The sequence below is a fragment of the Apodemus sylvaticus genome, chromosome 22 (assembly GCF_947179515.1).
Source record: "Apodemus sylvaticus chromosome 22, mApoSyl1.1, whole genome shotgun sequence".
Taxonomy (NCBI): Eukaryota; Metazoa; Chordata; class Mammalia; order Rodentia; family Muridae; genus Apodemus; species Apodemus sylvaticus.
In genome coordinates this window covers 34,121,879-34,138,189 of record NC_067493.1, presented here as the reverse complement: position 1 = coordinate 34,138,189, position 16,311 = coordinate 34,121,879, and the positions used below count along the sequence as shown (strand labels likewise).

The window sequence follows — 16,311 nt, the reverse complement described above, 5'->3', positions numbered from 1 at the left end:
TTCTACCTCTCAAGTTTCTGGAACTATAGGCAGGCAACATTTTGCCTGATTTTTTTTTTTTTTTTTTTTTTTTTTTTTTTGGTAGTCTCTTCTTGAATAGAAATACATTTTTTTCAAGATTTATTTATTTTATGTATATGAGTATACCATTGCTCTCTTCAGACACACCAGAAGAGGGCATCAGATCCCATTACAGATGGTGGTTGCTAGGAATTGAACTCAGAACCTCTGGAAGAGCAGTCGGTGCTCTTAGCCACTGAGCCATCTCTCCAGCCCCATTTTTTTTTTTAAATTGATGGGAAGACATGGATTTTATTTTAATTTTTAATGTCTATGGCTTCTTTGCTTGTGTGTGTGTGTGTGTGTGTGTGTGTGTGCATACCACATGTGTACAACAGGCCTGGTGTCCTCAGAGGCCTAGGCAGTTGTGAGCCACCGTTTCTAACTAATAAAAACATAAATAGGTGATTTAGAAGAGTTATAAAGAGTCACTGATAACATTTTTCGTTTGAATATTGGTTATGAGGTATCTTAATTGAAAAGATAAATTCAGGTGTACTTTTCTGAATAGATATACTCTTTCTTCAGCTGTGTGTATATATGTGAATATATTCAAGAACAGAAGAAACTTTGTCAGATCAGATGCTTGGTTTAGGTGGGTTTTTTGTAGTTAGAAAATGTCATATGGGGTTTAATAGGATATTTAGTAGCGCCTCATCCTCTGCCCACTAGATGTCAGTAGGCATGTCCAAATGTCTCCAAACCTTAAACCTCTGGCACAGGCCCTGTTAAGAGCCATTGGGTTATAAAAACCTGATAAAGATTGCTTCTCAAGTATTGTATTTCTCTAGGAATTTATTTTTATTTTTGTTTTAAAGTAGTACTTGATTTTGGAGATATTCCTAATAACAAACTCAATGCAGCATTATTAATAATAAAACCAGTAATTTCTTTACACAACTGAAAACTTTAAGCCTTCTTCGTGTTAAGTTACTTTAAGTGTAGATTAGATTTGGTGTTCTTTCCAGCTATATGAGTGAGGGCCTGCTGAGGCAGCTGAAGTAGAGCACAGCTGACTGTACAGTCTGGCTCTTTACATTCCAGCAGAATGTGGGCCTGTTCAAGAGCTTAGAGAGCATCCTAGTGGACGTTTGTGGGCTGTTGGTTTTTTTGCCCCCCACCCCACCCCTTTGTTTCTTTTGGGTGTTTTAAACAGTTTCTCTGTGTAGCCCAGGCTGTCCTGGAACTCTCCGTAGACCAGGCTGGCCTTGAACTCAAATCTGTCTTCCTCTGCCTCCTGAGTGCAGGGATTAAAGGCTTTAGTGCATGACCCCTGCCTATCTGGATTGTTTTCTGTATGATATTGCTATGTTTGTGTATATGTGTGGGTTCGTGCATGTAGAGGTCAGGGGGCACCTTGTAGGATTGGTTCTCTCCTGGGTTGGTCCTGGGGATTGAGCTCAGGTCTGGTAGCAGGCACCTTTACCTGCTGGGCCATTTCTCTGACCGCTAGTGGATTTTTAGGTTGATTTAAATTTATTTATTTTGAGTCTGGGTCTTAATATATAGCCTTTAGTTGCTGACCTAGAGATTTCCCTGCCTCTGCCTCCCACATTCTGGGATTAATGGTGTGCACTACCATGTCTTGAAAAATTAGTTTGCTTAAGGCTTAAGCTGTGCAGCTGTAGAGAATTATTATAGAAGCTCTCAACTTCCGACAGGGTTGTATCTGATAACCCCATCAAAATTTTAGTAGTGTATGTTTAAAAAATGTATGTGATACACCTACCCTTCCAGGTGTGTGGCTTAGCCCTATAGGAGTGCCCCAGCTGTTTGTGCTAGTGGAGGTGTGGCTGCCTAGCACTGAAAGCCTCAGCCTCAGAAAAGGCGCAGAGATATAGTTTCCAATATGAACTGTTTGCCATTGTTAATATAAAACAAAAGAGTCAGGGACCATGTGAGACTAAATATACCACACATGTCATATGACTATCCGCTGCTTTAATTTTTTAAGCAAACATACTTTCTTAAGGTTTGGAACTTTTTTTTTAGTATAACTATTAAACATAACATATTATGTAATGTTCCTATTATAAATACTGGGAAAGTAAATCTGGGAATAGTTGTTTAGAGATTTCTTAAATTTTATTAATTAAAATTCAACAGTAATTATAAATTCTGTATTTAATAGGCAACATCTGTACATTGTTGTGCTGGACATGGAGTCTACTTAGGCTTTCTGAACCAGGAGCTGCCTTGTTAATGTATTAAACTATATTTGCATTTTTCTTAGGCAAGAAGGCAAACTTCGGCAAGAATGCAAGTGTGAACGCACACCATGGGTCAGCCCTGGACGCCGTGGAGACCACTGTGCCCAAGCAAGGACAGAACCTCTGGTAACGCAGCACCCAGTGGCTCGCTCGCTCGCTGGCTCAGTCTTATATCCTCTCCAGTGTTTTTTTTGGGGGGGGGGGGTTGTTGGTTTTTTTTTTTTTTTTTTTTTTTTGAGACAGGGTTTCTCTGTTGTAGCCCTGGCTGTCCTGGAACTCACTCTATAGACCAGGCTGGCCTCGAACTCAAAAAACTGCCTGCCTCTGCCTCCCAAGTGCTGGGATTAAAGGCGTGTCCCACCACCGTCTGGCTATTCCTCTCCAATTTTAAGGAAGAAATATTTAACACATTAACGATATTTTATGTTGCTCATTTTTGCATATCAGAGTTTACTGTTGGGCAAGGGGTGTGGCTCTGTTGGTAGAATGCTCGCCTAACAGGAGTGAATGGAGTTGCATCTTAAGCTGTTTGTGATAGTGCATTCCTATAATCCCAGCACTCAGGACATGCCAAGTTCAGAACCAGCCTGTGCCACACAATTCTCTGTCTCAAAGGAAAGAAAGCCAAAAACTTCACTGTTACAAAACCAGATGTGATCTTTTGGTAACCAGCTATTTTTCTCAAAATTCAGTATTTGACTTTTCCTGCTTGTTCTACTTTGGTTTCGGTTGCTGTGATAAACACTGTGGCCTAAAACATTTGGAGAGGAAAACGGTTATTTTAGCTTATAGGTTACAGTCCATTCTCCAGGGGAGCAGGGCAGTAGGGAGTTCATGGTGGGAGTCACAGAGCCATGCTCTTTCCTGGCTTGCTCCCGGGCTCACTTTTAGCTGTCTGTCTTTTCATGTTATAGGGATGGTACTGCCCACAGGATGAAAGCAATCAAGAAATGCCCACAGGCCTGCCTGATGAAAGTAATTCCTCAGATTGATAGTGCTGTTTATAATAGTTGTATCCAGATGACAGCCTAGATTAGCCTTCAGACCACTTTGTAATATAATTTTGTACATTATGCGTTGGACTTAACTCCCAAATTCTTGAGACACATAGTGTTACGCTGTAGCTCAGGTGAACCTGGAACTCACCATGTAGCCCAGGCTGGCTTTGAACTCACTCTGATTTTCTTGCTTTGGCTTCCCAATGTACTGGGATTACAGGCATGCACCACATGTCTGCTGTGTAATACATCTTATGGAGTGTTGCCAAGTGCTTCTGAGTCAGTTTGGGAATATGAAGTATTTTGAATTTGATGATTACACTGTACAAAGTATGTGTAAAATAAAATAAGGAACATAAATTTATTAAGTAAATTTTACCCATTGGAAAAGAATTAAAAATAGCTTTTGCTCTCTTTTAGGCAAAGAGCTTAGATTTTTGAGAAGGTCTTTACTACTTTTGATTATATAAAATATAGTCCAGTGTAGTCACTTAGCTATTTCTGATTGAGGTATAATTTACTTTTTGAAGTCATATGGACAGATGTTCTGTTGCCTTTATAAAGTCTGTCTCTGAGCCAGGTGGTTGGTGCATGCATGTCGTTAGTCCCAGAAAAGAGACTAAGGTAGGTGGATCTCTGAGTTGGAGGCTAGCCTAGTCTACAGATGAGTTCCAGGACAGCCAGGCTACACAGAGAAAAACCTTGTCTCAGAGAAAAACAAACAAATGTCACTGTATTATAGCAGAAGACCTTCACTCCCCATAACCTATCAGGTGTTCTAATGGTAGACATTAGATCAGAAACAGTTTGGAGGGCTGGAGAGAAGGCTCAGCAGTTAAGAGCACTGGCTGCCTCCTCCTTGGCCAGAGGTTCTGAGTTCAATTCCCAGCAACCATCACCATCTGTAATGGGATCTGATGCCCTCTTCTGGTGTGTCTGAAGACAGCTACAGTGTACTCAAATGAAATAAATAAATCTAAAAAAAATAAATAAAAAAAAGAAAACAATTTGGAATTCTGCATTTCTCACTCAGTGTCAACCTAAGACGCCATACACTGTTGGGTTTTCATTGTTCTTTGAACTCATAAGGTTTGTTTTGCTTCTGCAGGTTCCTATGTGACAGTCAGAAGGACCTGGATGAGTTGCTAAATTGCCTTCATCCTCAGGGAATAAGGGAAAGTCAGCTTAAAGAGAGACTGGAGAAAAGGTAAGTGTTTCTTCTTGTTGCTCATTTGTCAATGTTACTGTCAATATGTAAGTGTGTGCTTTTAAAATAGGGTTTCTGTGTAGACCAATCTGATCTAAAACTCAAGAGATCTGCCTGCCTTCGTCTCCCTAGTGTTGGGATCAAAGGGTGCACTAAGATACTCAACAGCAGTATGGGTTTTGTTTGGACTTGTTTGCGTGCGTGCCTGTGTTTTGTTTTTTGTTTTTGTTTTTTCGAGACAGGGTTTCTCTGTATAGTCCTGGCTGTCCTGGAGCTCACTCTGTAGACCAGGCTGGCTTCGAACTCAGAAATCCGCCTGCTTCTGCCTCCCAGAGTGCTGGGATTACAGGTGTATGCCACCACCGCAAGGCTTATTTTGTTTTTTAATTAGGTGCTTAGCAAAAATCTCTGTCCTCTAGAAGAGCATCTAGTGTTCTTAACAGCTGAGCCATCTTTCCAGCCTCAGCTTGCATTCTTATTTGAAACAGGGTCTTCTGTAGCCATGACTGTATAGCCCAAGGCAACCTTTAACTTCCTACTCTCCTGCCTCTATCCTCTGTGTGCTGGTGCAGGTCACAAGGTGCTCTTGACTAGAGCTGTGCAAAATCATACCTGACTTGGCTGCTGATAATCTAGAAAAGTTAACAAAGATAAGTCTGTAACCTTTGATGGTCTCATAACTTGTAATCTTTTTGCGCATCATGTTTATTTGGAAAAACACATTTTGCGTATATGATCCAGGGTAGCATACTTGTTCTTTGCCTAGTGTGTGCCCTGCACCAAGCTATGAGCCGTTATAGTTATGCAGTATTGCAAAAATACATTCCTGCCTGAGTTAGTGTTCAAAACTGATCTGTCATTGTTCATGATAGACAGGTTGATCAGTAGAAAGGCAGAAGGTGATCTGTCCAAACAGCATACTATTCACTCACAAAAGGCATGAGAACTGGAGAGATGACTGGCTGCACAGAACACATGTGAATTAAAAATCCTGTACATTAAATGAATGAATGAATGAATGAATGAATGAATAAGTAAGTAAGTAAATAGTGAAGCACTGGTTTGTGTTGCCATATGGGTAAGTATCAAAACATTGTGCTAAGCAAAAGAAGGCAGACATAAAAGGCTCCATGTTGTCTGATTCTGTTTGTGTGAAGCGTCAACATCCAATCTTGGGTAGTACAGAACAGAGCCGGATATTGGCTGCTGGAGGATGTACAGAATACTTGTAAAAGTTTCTTTAAGGCTGGAGAGATGGCTCAGTGGTTAAGAGCCCTGACTGCTCTTCCAAAGGTCCTGAGTTCAAATCCCAGCAACCACGTGGGTCTCACAGCCATCTGTAATAGGATCTGAGCTGAAGATGGCTACAGTGTATTTATATATATAAAATAAATAAATAGTTCTAAAAAAAGAAAAGCTTCTATAATTTCCCCCTTTTCCCTATCTTAACTCCTATAGATACCAAGAAATCACTCACTCCATTTATCTGGCTCGGAAGCCAAATTTGGGTCTAAAATCTTGTGATGGTAACCAGGAGCTCTTAAACTTCCTGAGGAGTGATCTTATTGAAGTGGCGACGAGGCTGCAGAAAGGAGGACTTGGCTACATGGAGGGGACATCAGAGTTTGAAGCCCGGGTAAGAGTGCAAGAAAATAACCTGGGAAAGCTGCTGCTCTCAGACTGAGCTTGGAGTCTCCCCCAGAGCTGCTGTCTACCTGCTACAATAAAGCTAGGATGAGTTTTGGTTTAGGCTTGTTTTGCATATGTGTAGAACCAAAAGATCATGTCTGTAATGTTTTCTTTGTCGTCTGTTTTGTTTGCTAAGTATTTATCTGGAAATAGGCCAAATCTAATTCTTTCGCTTGCTGAAATTGGGTTGTTTTTCTTTCTGGCTTGATTTTTTTTCTCTGTGGACCTTCCATATATAAGATGAAGCTGGCCTCCAACACATGTGATCTCTTGATTCTGCGTCCTTAGTGCAGGGAATAAAGGCGTACACCACCACACTGGACTGTGTCCTTTAAATTGGTATTCCTCATGTGACTGACAAGGTTTGTAGCAAGCACAACATTTAAGAACACAATTTTGTGAACCAAAAGGTTGGTGCTGTGATTAAGAGCACATACTACTCTGGTAAAGTACCCGCATTCAGTGTCTAGCTCCCAGGTCAGACCCTTGGCCCCTGGGGGCACTGCACTCATGTACACACACTCAGGCCAGCTTATATTCTAAAACACATCTTTATTATATGTCAAATATGGTATTGCATGCATTTAATCTGAGCACTTGGGAGGCAAAGGTAAGTGGGTCTTTATGAATTGGAGGCCAGCCTGGTCTACATAGCCTACACATAGGTCTAAGCTAGCCAGTGTTGTTCAATGAGACCCTGTATCAAAATTTTGTTTTTACTATTATTTTTCCTTTTCTTTTGAGACTCTGTAGCCTTGGCTGGTCAGGAACTTGATGTCAAGTCAAACAGCCTTGCTGCTAATTCAGATTTACCTGCCTCTGCTTCTCAAGTGCTGGAAGTAAAGGCTTGTGCCACTGCTCCCAGCTACCAAGTTTATTCCCTCCCTCCCTCCCTCTCCCCTCCCTCTCCCTCTCCCTCCCCCCTTCCTCTGTGTGTGTGTGTGTGTGTGTGTGTGTGTGTGTGTGTGTGTGTGTGTTAACTGGTGATTTTGAGTCTTTTGACATGGGTGCTGGAAACTGAACTCTGGTTATTTGCAAGAGTTGTACACACTCTTAACTGCTGAGCTATCTCTGTAGCTTCATAAAGAATATAATTTTGATAGTGATTTAGTGCCTGTCTCTTCATAAACTAAACGGAGATAGGAGATAGGAGGCTGTAAAGCTTAATGCCAGAGAGCCAGGAAAGGCTCTGCTTTTCTCGCCTGTGGTTTATTTTCGGTACTGGAGTTTAAACATGTGGCCTCAACGTGCTTCACAGAGCCTCTTCAACCCGCAGGCTTGTCCTGCCTGTAGGAAGCAGTACTTTCTGAGGGGATGGGTTCCTTGGGACAGATGGAATTTCAGGGTGCTGGACCCTTTCCTTGGGGAAGTGGAGTAGTCAGGTGCTGCTAGATCCCTGGTTAGCATGGAAGGCACACAGGTAACTCCCAGAACAGTTCTGGATGCTAGGGACTCTCAGACCAGCTTCTTTCTCGGTCTTGTCCTCCTCTCAGTCTCAATGTTAAACCTTTCCTCTAGGTCATTTCCTTAGAGAAGCTGAAGGACTTTGGTGAATGCGTCATTGCCCTTCAAGCCAGTGTCATAAAGAAATTTCTGCAAGGATTCATGGCTCCCAAGCAGAAGAAACGGAAACTCCAAAGTGAAGATTCCACGAAGTCTGAGGAAGTAGATGAGGAGAAAAAAATGGTAGAGGAAGCAAAGGTATTGAGTTGCTGAGTCTAAGCACTGGGTTCTTGCTTTAGGGAACTTCTGTGAGTGTAAGAGCGAGAAACAAGTAGAGCGGCTGCCTGTGGTAGAGTTGCCTGTTTCTAGTGAACAGCTGTGTGTTGAACATATCTAAGGGGGAGAGTACACTGGATATGCTCGTCCTGTGGCAGGCGCAGCATCACTTAGCATTACAGTCTGCTGCCGCGTCCCAGGCCCTCCTCCAGCAGCAGTGTCGCCGGCCTCTGCTCTTGCTGCCTCAGCTGCACCTGAGAGGACTGTCCTGTGTCAGCATGTCATTGCCACCTCAGAAAAGATGGGCCTACCTGGGGTTCTACTAACCGAGGATTGAAGCCATGCGAGGCCAGGCCATCTGTGCTGATGCAGAGGAGTGACCCTTGGCCTAACGTGTGAGGTGCCAGGGTATCATAGCTTCCCAGCAGTAGGAATGGGGGCTGGCTTCTGAAGGAATCTTAAGTGCACATTAAAATGACTGTCTCACTGTCAGACAAATCCATCTAGTTTTCTTTTGTTTTTGTTGTAGCCAGTGGCCTCACTGTGTTAGCTTAGAACTCTGTGTAAACCAGCCTGGCCTTTTTTTTGGTTTTTTGGATTTGGGTTTTTTTTTTCCGAGACAGGGTTTCTCTGTGTAGCCCTAGCTGTCCTGGAACTCACTCAGTAGACCAGGCTGGCCTCGAACTCAGAACCGCCTGCCTCTGCCTCCCAAGCTGGGATTACAGGCATGTGCCACCACCGCCCGGCATGGGTTTTGTTTTTACCTCAGTTTTTGTTTTATGTGTATGTGTGTGCAAGTGAGATCAGAGGACAACCTGCAGGATCCGCCATTTCACCATGTAGGTCTCACAGATTTGATTATTGGGCTTTGTGGTGATTGCCTTGTGAGCCATGCTGCCCTCTAACCCAGCTGTGTACGGACTTTTATTGGAAAGTTCTTGGAAAGAATCTTTTTTTGCTATTTATTTTCCTGTGACATTTTCTTCTTATTGAGGATCAACAGGTAATTAAGTCCCATTAAGGTCCCTTTGTGTACTAAACCCTGAGCTGAAATAAATGTGAGCCCTAGCCAGAGTGCAGAAGTGGAGCTTCTTGGAAAAATGAGTTAGGCTGAGGAGTTCTGCAGTATTCTCTTTTAGCAATAGCCTGCCCTGCAGCTCCCACCAAAGGTCAGCTTTGCCACAGCTCAAAAGTTTCCACTGTCGTCTGCTTTGAAAGTTTCCACTTAGCAAGGGCCAGCGTTTCCTTGGCCGGGCGGCCAGGCTGCTTACTCCATGAGTTTATGTCAGTCTCCTCTGGGCTCCGGCTTCTGTGGATCTGTGAGATCCCTTCACTGCTCCTTTTGTAGTAACACATGATCTAGGGTATGTGGTTTTAAAATGTTTGAAATAGTGTTTATTTTCACCTCCATTGATATGTGTGTGCCTGCTTGCCTATGTGCACACCATGTGCATACAGTGCTCTCAAAAACCAGCAGAAAGCATCAGCTCCCCTGAATAGCGTTACAGGCAGCTGCCTGACACGGGTGTTGGCGACTGAGCCATGTTCTCTACAGGAGCAGCAGTACTCCTAACTGTAAGCCAGTGCTTCGGTCCTAATCTATGAATATAATGCCAAGTTTGCTTCTCCGAAACTAGAAAGATAATGTATACTTTAGGAAAATCCTAGGGTTTATTTGGCATTCATTCGCTCTTTCTGCCTCCATTTCTCTTCTCTCCCTTTCTGTCTCTCGTCTCTTTTGAGACTGGGTCTTTTTTTTTTTTTTAATTTATGTATATGAGTATACTGTAGCTGTCTAAAGACACCAGAAAAGGGCATCAAATCCCATCACAGATGGTTGTGTTGCTAGGAATTGAACTCAGGACCTCTGGAGGAGGGGGCAGCCAGTGCTCTTAACTGCTGAGCCATCTCTCCAGCCCTTGACACTGGGTCTTAACCATGTGGTCCAGGCTTGCCTCAAACCGGTAATTCTGTCTCAGCCTCTTGAGTGTTGGAATAACAGATGTGTGTCACTATGTCTGGCTTTGTTTATCTCTATTTTGTTTGCATTTGTTCTGACAATCCTATTGTCTGCCACTTTTACGTTTTATTTTGTTTTGTTTTTAAGAGACAAGGTTTTACTCTATAGCCCAAGCTGACCTTTAACTCAGAGCGATCTTCCTGCCTTAGCCTCTCAAGTGCTAAAATTACAGTTCTGAGTCGCTGTGGGAGTCCTAGCACCACAGACATCATGGAGTGATCTGAGGGAAGCAAGAAGACAGTTGAGTTCAACATGGCGGTTCAGAAATCAAGAATTTTACCCAGGAATCTGGGTGATTTATCTTAGGCATTTTTAAGTAGAGTACAATTTGGTGAAAACTTTCTGGTAATAATTGACTCAATTTCTTGTACAATAAAGCACAACTAAATTAAGATCATAGGTAACAGCTGGGCAGTGATGGCACACACCTGTAATCCCAGCACTCAGGGAGGCAGAGGCAGGTGGATTTCTGAGTTCGAGACCAGCCTGGTCTACAGAGTGAGTTCCAGGACAGCCAGGGCTACACAGAGAAACCCTGTCTCGAATAAACCAAAAAAAAAAAAAAAAAAAAAGATCAGAGGTAACTACATCAAAACATTGTAAAGTATGTGTGACACCTTCCATAAGGATGGGTTGTATAGATGACTCCTCACAACACCTTCCATAAAGATGAGTTCCATAGCTTGAAAAAAACAAGCTTAGGATAAGGGTTTAGGGGAGGATCTGGTCACACAATATCACAAAGGTCACCAGACTAGGATGTCTGTCTACTCCTAGCATTCTAGGGGATAACAGGTTATATATCCCTTCCTTTGAAGTAAAACCCCATGTGTTTAGCATTCCAGGTTCCCTAGTGCTTATCTGTGAGCCCAAGGACTTACATGCCTTCTATATGTATGCTTCCAGACCTGGCTTAACTTTTCTTTATTATTTTAGTTGAAAAATGTAATATAACTCAGTATATGTACAGTCTATATAGTAATCAAGTCGGAGTAGCTAGTGTCCTCCCTTCTTTAAACACAGTCTATTCATTCATTCATTCATTCATTCATTTATTCGTATTTATGGCAGAGTTTCTTGGTGTGGCCTTGACTGTCCTGGAACTCTATCTGTAGACCAGGCTGGCTGGCTTCAAACTCAGATCCTCCTGCCTCTGACTTTTCAGTGCTAAGATTAAAGGTGTACGCCATCACAACCTGACTAGATTTAGTTTATGCATATGAGTCGTTTGCTTGCATGTGTGTGATGTCAATATAGAAAGAAGAGGAGGGATGTTGGATCCTCTGAACAGGAGGTTCAGGTTCCTGTAAGCCGCCAGGGTGCGTCTTCCCTGTAGCAGTCCCTTAGTGCTGTAATCTGTCAGAGCAGCAAAGCTTTCTATTTTGTGGAAGACTCTTGTGAACCTTCTGTCCCGTACAGAGTAAGGATAGGTAGCTGCCTTTCAGTGTTAAGCAAAGGGGCTAATGGTGTGGTTTGACATGTAAATAAGGGCAGGTGCACAGCAATACTGGGGATGAATGTCCAGAGTTAATTGGGCAACCCTTGGGACTTGAGAGTTTACACTTGTGTGCCTTTTGTTGTTTTTCCAGACAGGGTTTCTCTGTGTAGCCCTGTCCGTCCTGGAACTCACTCTGTAGACCAGGCTGGCCTCGAACTCAGAAATCCGCCTGCCTCTGCCTCCCAAGTGCTGGGATTACAGGTGTGTACCACCAGCGCCCCGCACTTGTGTGCCTTTTAACAGTGATGCACGCTTTTAATCCCAGCACTTGGGAGGCAGAGGCAGGCGGATTTCTGAGTTCAAGGCCAGCCTGGTCTACAGAGTGAGTTCCAGAACGGACAGGGCTACACAGAGAAACCCTGTCTCGAAAAACCAAAAACCAAAACCAAAAGAGAGAGGGAGAGGGAGAGAGGGAGAAAGGGAGGGAGGGAGGAAGGAAGGAAGGAAGGAAGGAAGGAAGGAAGGAAGGAAGGAAGGAAGGAAGGAAGGAAAGAAAAAACTTACCAGATCTGTGGCCTGAATGGATGACTTATTAGCCAGGGTTTGTAGGCCGTCCGCTGATAATGCATTGTGGCGTTTATTCCTACTTCGGAATGATACAGATTCTGAGTGGTGCTGCTCTCACTGAGGAGCCAGCCATGTTGCTTCTCGTCCCCACTCCGTGCTTAGTGTTGATGTGACCCCTGCCAAGCATGCTTTCTATCCTTTGAAGCCATGCTGGCGTGTCTCAGAAGTGGGTGGGTTTTAATGAAACTCTAGAAGGCAGATATCCTCGGAATTCTGTTTTTACCCTTTCTTGGCCCTTTCTTTTAAATATATATATATATATGTACACACACACACACACACACACACACACTATATTCTTTGTTTACAATCCAAAAGCTTGCCTCTTTCCCAGTTCCCCCCTCCCGATATGTCCCATATGTCCTCTTCTCTCCATCATTCTCCTATCTTTCCCCCTCCCTTTTCTCTGTCCTGGTACTCCCCTACAATGCTGGATCAAGCCTTTCCAGGATTAGGGCCCTCTTCTTCCTTCATGGGAATCATTTGATATGCTAATTCTTGGCCCTTTCTAATCTTTGAGGTCATGGTCATGATTCCAGGCTGTTTTACTCCCTGCATAGGTTGCCTCTGCACTGGAAAAATGGAAAACAGCCATCCGAGAAGCGCAGACCTTTTCCAGAATGCACGTTCTACTCGGGATGCTTGATGCGTGTATCAAGTGGGATATGTCTGCAGAAAACGCTAGATGTAAAGTTTGTCGAAAGAAAGGTATGCGTTGAGGAGAGCTGCTGATTGGTTGTTTGCGACTAGGCTTTCCACTCAAGAGTTTGCTTTGAAGGAATTTTGGTTTTTTGAGACAGGGTTTTCTGTGTAGCCTTGGCTGTCCTGGAACTTGCCCTGTAGACCAGACTGGCTGCCTGCCCCTCTCCCAGGTGCTGGATTCAAGGAGTGGACCACCACAACCCACCTTCTGAAGGAATGTGTTGTTGGACATTTAGCCCCTCTCCTGTGTGGTGTGCATGGTCTGTGGTAGGGAAGATTTCCCCTTTGCGGTCTCCATCTGGTGACTCAGCATGTGCGAACATCTCAGTCTTCAGACTTCTGCAGGGGCAAGTTAATTGATCTAAAACGTACAGTCCCTCTGGAACCTTAGAGCATGTGTCACCTGTGAGGTGAGGTGGGTGCTTCCAGCAGGGGGCAGTCTTTGCACATTGTACACACCAGACACCCCAGTCTTTAGCCTTGAGTCCAGAGCAGAGCATTTGGAAATGTTTTTTGCTTCTCCTTCACTAATTTTATCTTAGGATTTAGCTTAGGGCTCTGTTTCTAAAGCATGAGGCACTATGTAGACTTGGTTGCAGTATAACTGACCAGACTGATAGTTAGAAAAGGAAGTTAATCAGATGAAGTTCATACAGTGTACTGTCAACTGTACAGAAACCAGACCACTGAGGACCCACGCAGACATGTGGGGAAGAGTTTGGGGGTCCAAGAAGAACAGCAAAGTCTCCAGCCATTTATTTATTTATTTATTTATTTATTTATTTATTTATTTATTTATTTATTTATTGTGCTGCCTTTTACAGCATAGTAATTTACCCATACAATTAAACATGTTTTATTTATTTACTTACTTATTTTGAGATAGGGTCTCATGTAATTCTGCCTCAACTGAAACTCAAAAATGCCTACCTGCTTCTGACTCCTCAGTGCTGGCATTAAAGGAGTATGTCACCAGCCCAGTTAACTCTTAGTGAATATTAACTGTCCTGCCCTGACTCTTGGTAGTTCTGAGGAGATAAATTAGGAACTCTGCCTAAATTGTCCAGTTTTCAGCAAATGCATTTTTTTTGTTGTTGTTTTGTTTTTTGGACTTAGTTTTATCGAGACAGGGTTTCTCTGTATAGCCCTGGCTATCCTGGAACTCACTCCGTAGAACGGGCTGGCCTCGAACTCAGAAATCCGCCTGCCTCTGCCTCCCAGAGTGCTGGGATTACAGGTGTGCGCCACCACTGCCTGGCTCAGCAAATGCATTTTTAACAGAGCAGACTGCAAAAATGTTCTAGTTGGTGAACTACATGCACAAAAGCGTGACCCGAGTTCTGTGGCTGCATCCACATAAACGCCAATGGGCACGGCAGCCCCTCCCCACCTCCAACCCCCACCCCTATGCCGGCTTTAGGAGGTAGAGACAAGGGATTTTACAGAACCAATATCTAGCTCTGGGAGGCAGAAAGCTGTCAAATACAATAACTTCTGTCAGCCTCTGGCCTCCGTGTGCACACAGAAGCAGCCTCGTGTGGTGGGGTGTACCTGTGCTTTCAGGGTGTACCTGGGCTCTACACTGAAACCTTGTCTTGAAAGAAAGAAAAAGGAGCTAGAATGATGGTTCGACTCTCCCAAGTGCTTGCTGCTGTTTCGAGGACCCACATTGGGCAGTTCTTGTAACTCCAGCTTCAGGGGGTCCAGTGCTCTCTCTAGCGTCACAGACTCTCAGACATACATGGCACACGCCCCCACAGACACACATGGACATAAATAAGGATACATCTTGAAGGAGAGAGAAGCGCTGTGCTGTTTGTTGTCTTGTGCTGCCAACAGTGCCGCGTGCACCTGTCTTCGCAGGTGAGGATGACAAGCTGATCCTGTGTGATGAGTGTAACAAAGCCTTCCACCTGTTCTGCCTGCGCCCCGCCCTCTACGAAGTGCCAGACGGTGAGTGGCAGTGCCCAGCGTGCCAGCCTCCTGCTGCCAGGCGCAATTCTCGAGGCAGGTAAGAAGTTTTTAAAAGTAAGTTGGGGGCTGGGGACCTGGTTAATGTTCACTTAGCATGTCACAGGCCTGGCCCTAGCACTACAGCAGTCAGCATGGCTGTGCGAGTTGTTATCCTAAACCTGGGAAAGTGGAGGCAGGAGGAGCAGGAGTGCTCGGTCGTCCTTGGCTACAAAGCAGTTCATAGCTTTTCTTGGCTGTATGAGACCATCAGATAGTTCATGGGAAGATTAGTTTCAGGTACTCAGAACTTGAGTGTTTCCAAGGAACTTTAACCTTATGGGTGCAAAGCTTGGTCATTTGTGGTGTGGATATAGGAGCTTAGATGCTACCATATGACTTTGCTTCAGGCTGTGTGTGTGTGTGGTTTCATTTTAATTTTACTTTATGTGTATGAGTATTTTGCCTGAGAGTGTGTCTATAAATAATATCCATGTCTTGCCTGTGAAGTTGAGAACTGGAGTTGGGGTAGTCATAAGCTATCATGTGAATGGTAGAAACTGAACCCTGGTTCTGCGGGGCAGCAAGTGCTCTAACTGCTGAGCCATTTGCTTTTGTTTAGTGTCAACATCTCTGCTTTTCACTGTTAGCCCCGTCCTCTCCCCCTTTTGTTTTGTCTTTCAAGTAGGGTTTCTCTGTGTAGTCCTGGATGTCTTTGAACTCAGAGATCTGAGAGTCTGCCTCTGCCTCAGGAGTACTCCACTACCACCATCAACTGGCTCTTCTGGGCGTGTGCATGTGTACTTGTTCTCTCTCTCTCTCTCTCTCTCTCTCTTTTTCTTTCTTTCTCTCTCTCTCTCACATACACACACACACACACACACACACACAGCATATTTAACTTTTTATTTTGTTTTACTTGTGTAAATGTGTGGGCATTTTACCTAAATGTATCTACGCACTACATGTGTGCCTGGTGCCTCCAGAAGAGGGCACTGGACCTCTGAAAGTCAAGTTACAGATTGTTGTGAGTGTCTATATAGGTGTCCAGAGGATTCTTCAGCATGCAAAAAGGACACATGCTCCACTATGTTCATAGCAGCCCTATTTGTAGTAGCCAGAAGCTGAAAAGAACCCAGGTTTCCTTCAATGGAGGAATTGATACAAAAAAATGTGGTATATTTACACAGTGGAGTACTATTCAGGCATTAGAAACAATGAATTCATGAAATTCTTAGACAAATGGATGGAGCTGGAGAACATCATACTAAGTGAGGTAACCCAGTCTCAAAAGATCAATCATGGTATGCACTCACTGATAAGTGGATATTAGCCTAGAAACTTTGAATACCCAAGACATAATCCACATATTAAATGATGTCCAAAAAGAATGGAGGAGTGGCCCCTGTTTCTGGAAAGACTCAGTGCAAGAGTATAGGGGAATTCCAGAACAGGGAAACGGGAAGGGGTAGATGGAGGAACAGGGGGAGGGAAGAGGGCTTATGGGACTTTCGGGGAGTGGGGACCCAGAAAAGGGGAAATCATTTGAAATGTAAATTAAAAAAAAAAAAAAGACAAAAAGGGGGAAAAAGAAAAGAACTATGGGAGAGGAGTTTGAAGTTTCTCCATACAAAGAATTGTTTAGGTAGATAGGGGTTGCAAATTGGTACAACCACTCTGGAAATCAGTCT

General features: G+C 43.7%; 1 protein-coding gene across 2 annotated transcripts in view; it reads left to right on the top strand.

Moving 5' to 3' along the window:
* The window catches only part of Baz1b (bromodomain adjacent to zinc finger domain 1B), a 57,454-nt gene that overhangs the window by 35,147 nt on the left and 5,996 nt on the right, over positions 1 to 16,311 (top strand). For both annotated transcript variants that reach the window (XM_052168756.1, XM_052168755.1), the window contains 6 exons: positions 2,294 to 2,396; positions 4,377 to 4,475; positions 5,934 to 6,111; positions 7,683 to 7,865; positions 12,529 to 12,676; positions 14,534 to 14,681. In XM_052168756.1, the coding sequence (XP_052024716.1) occupies positions 2,294 to 2,396; positions 4,377 to 4,475; positions 5,934 to 6,111; positions 7,683 to 7,865; positions 12,529 to 12,676; positions 14,534 to 14,681 (859 nt within the window). The remainder of the gene's footprint in view (positions 1 to 2,293; positions 2,397 to 4,376; positions 4,476 to 5,933; positions 6,112 to 7,682; positions 7,866 to 12,528; positions 12,677 to 14,533; positions 14,682 to 16,311) is intronic.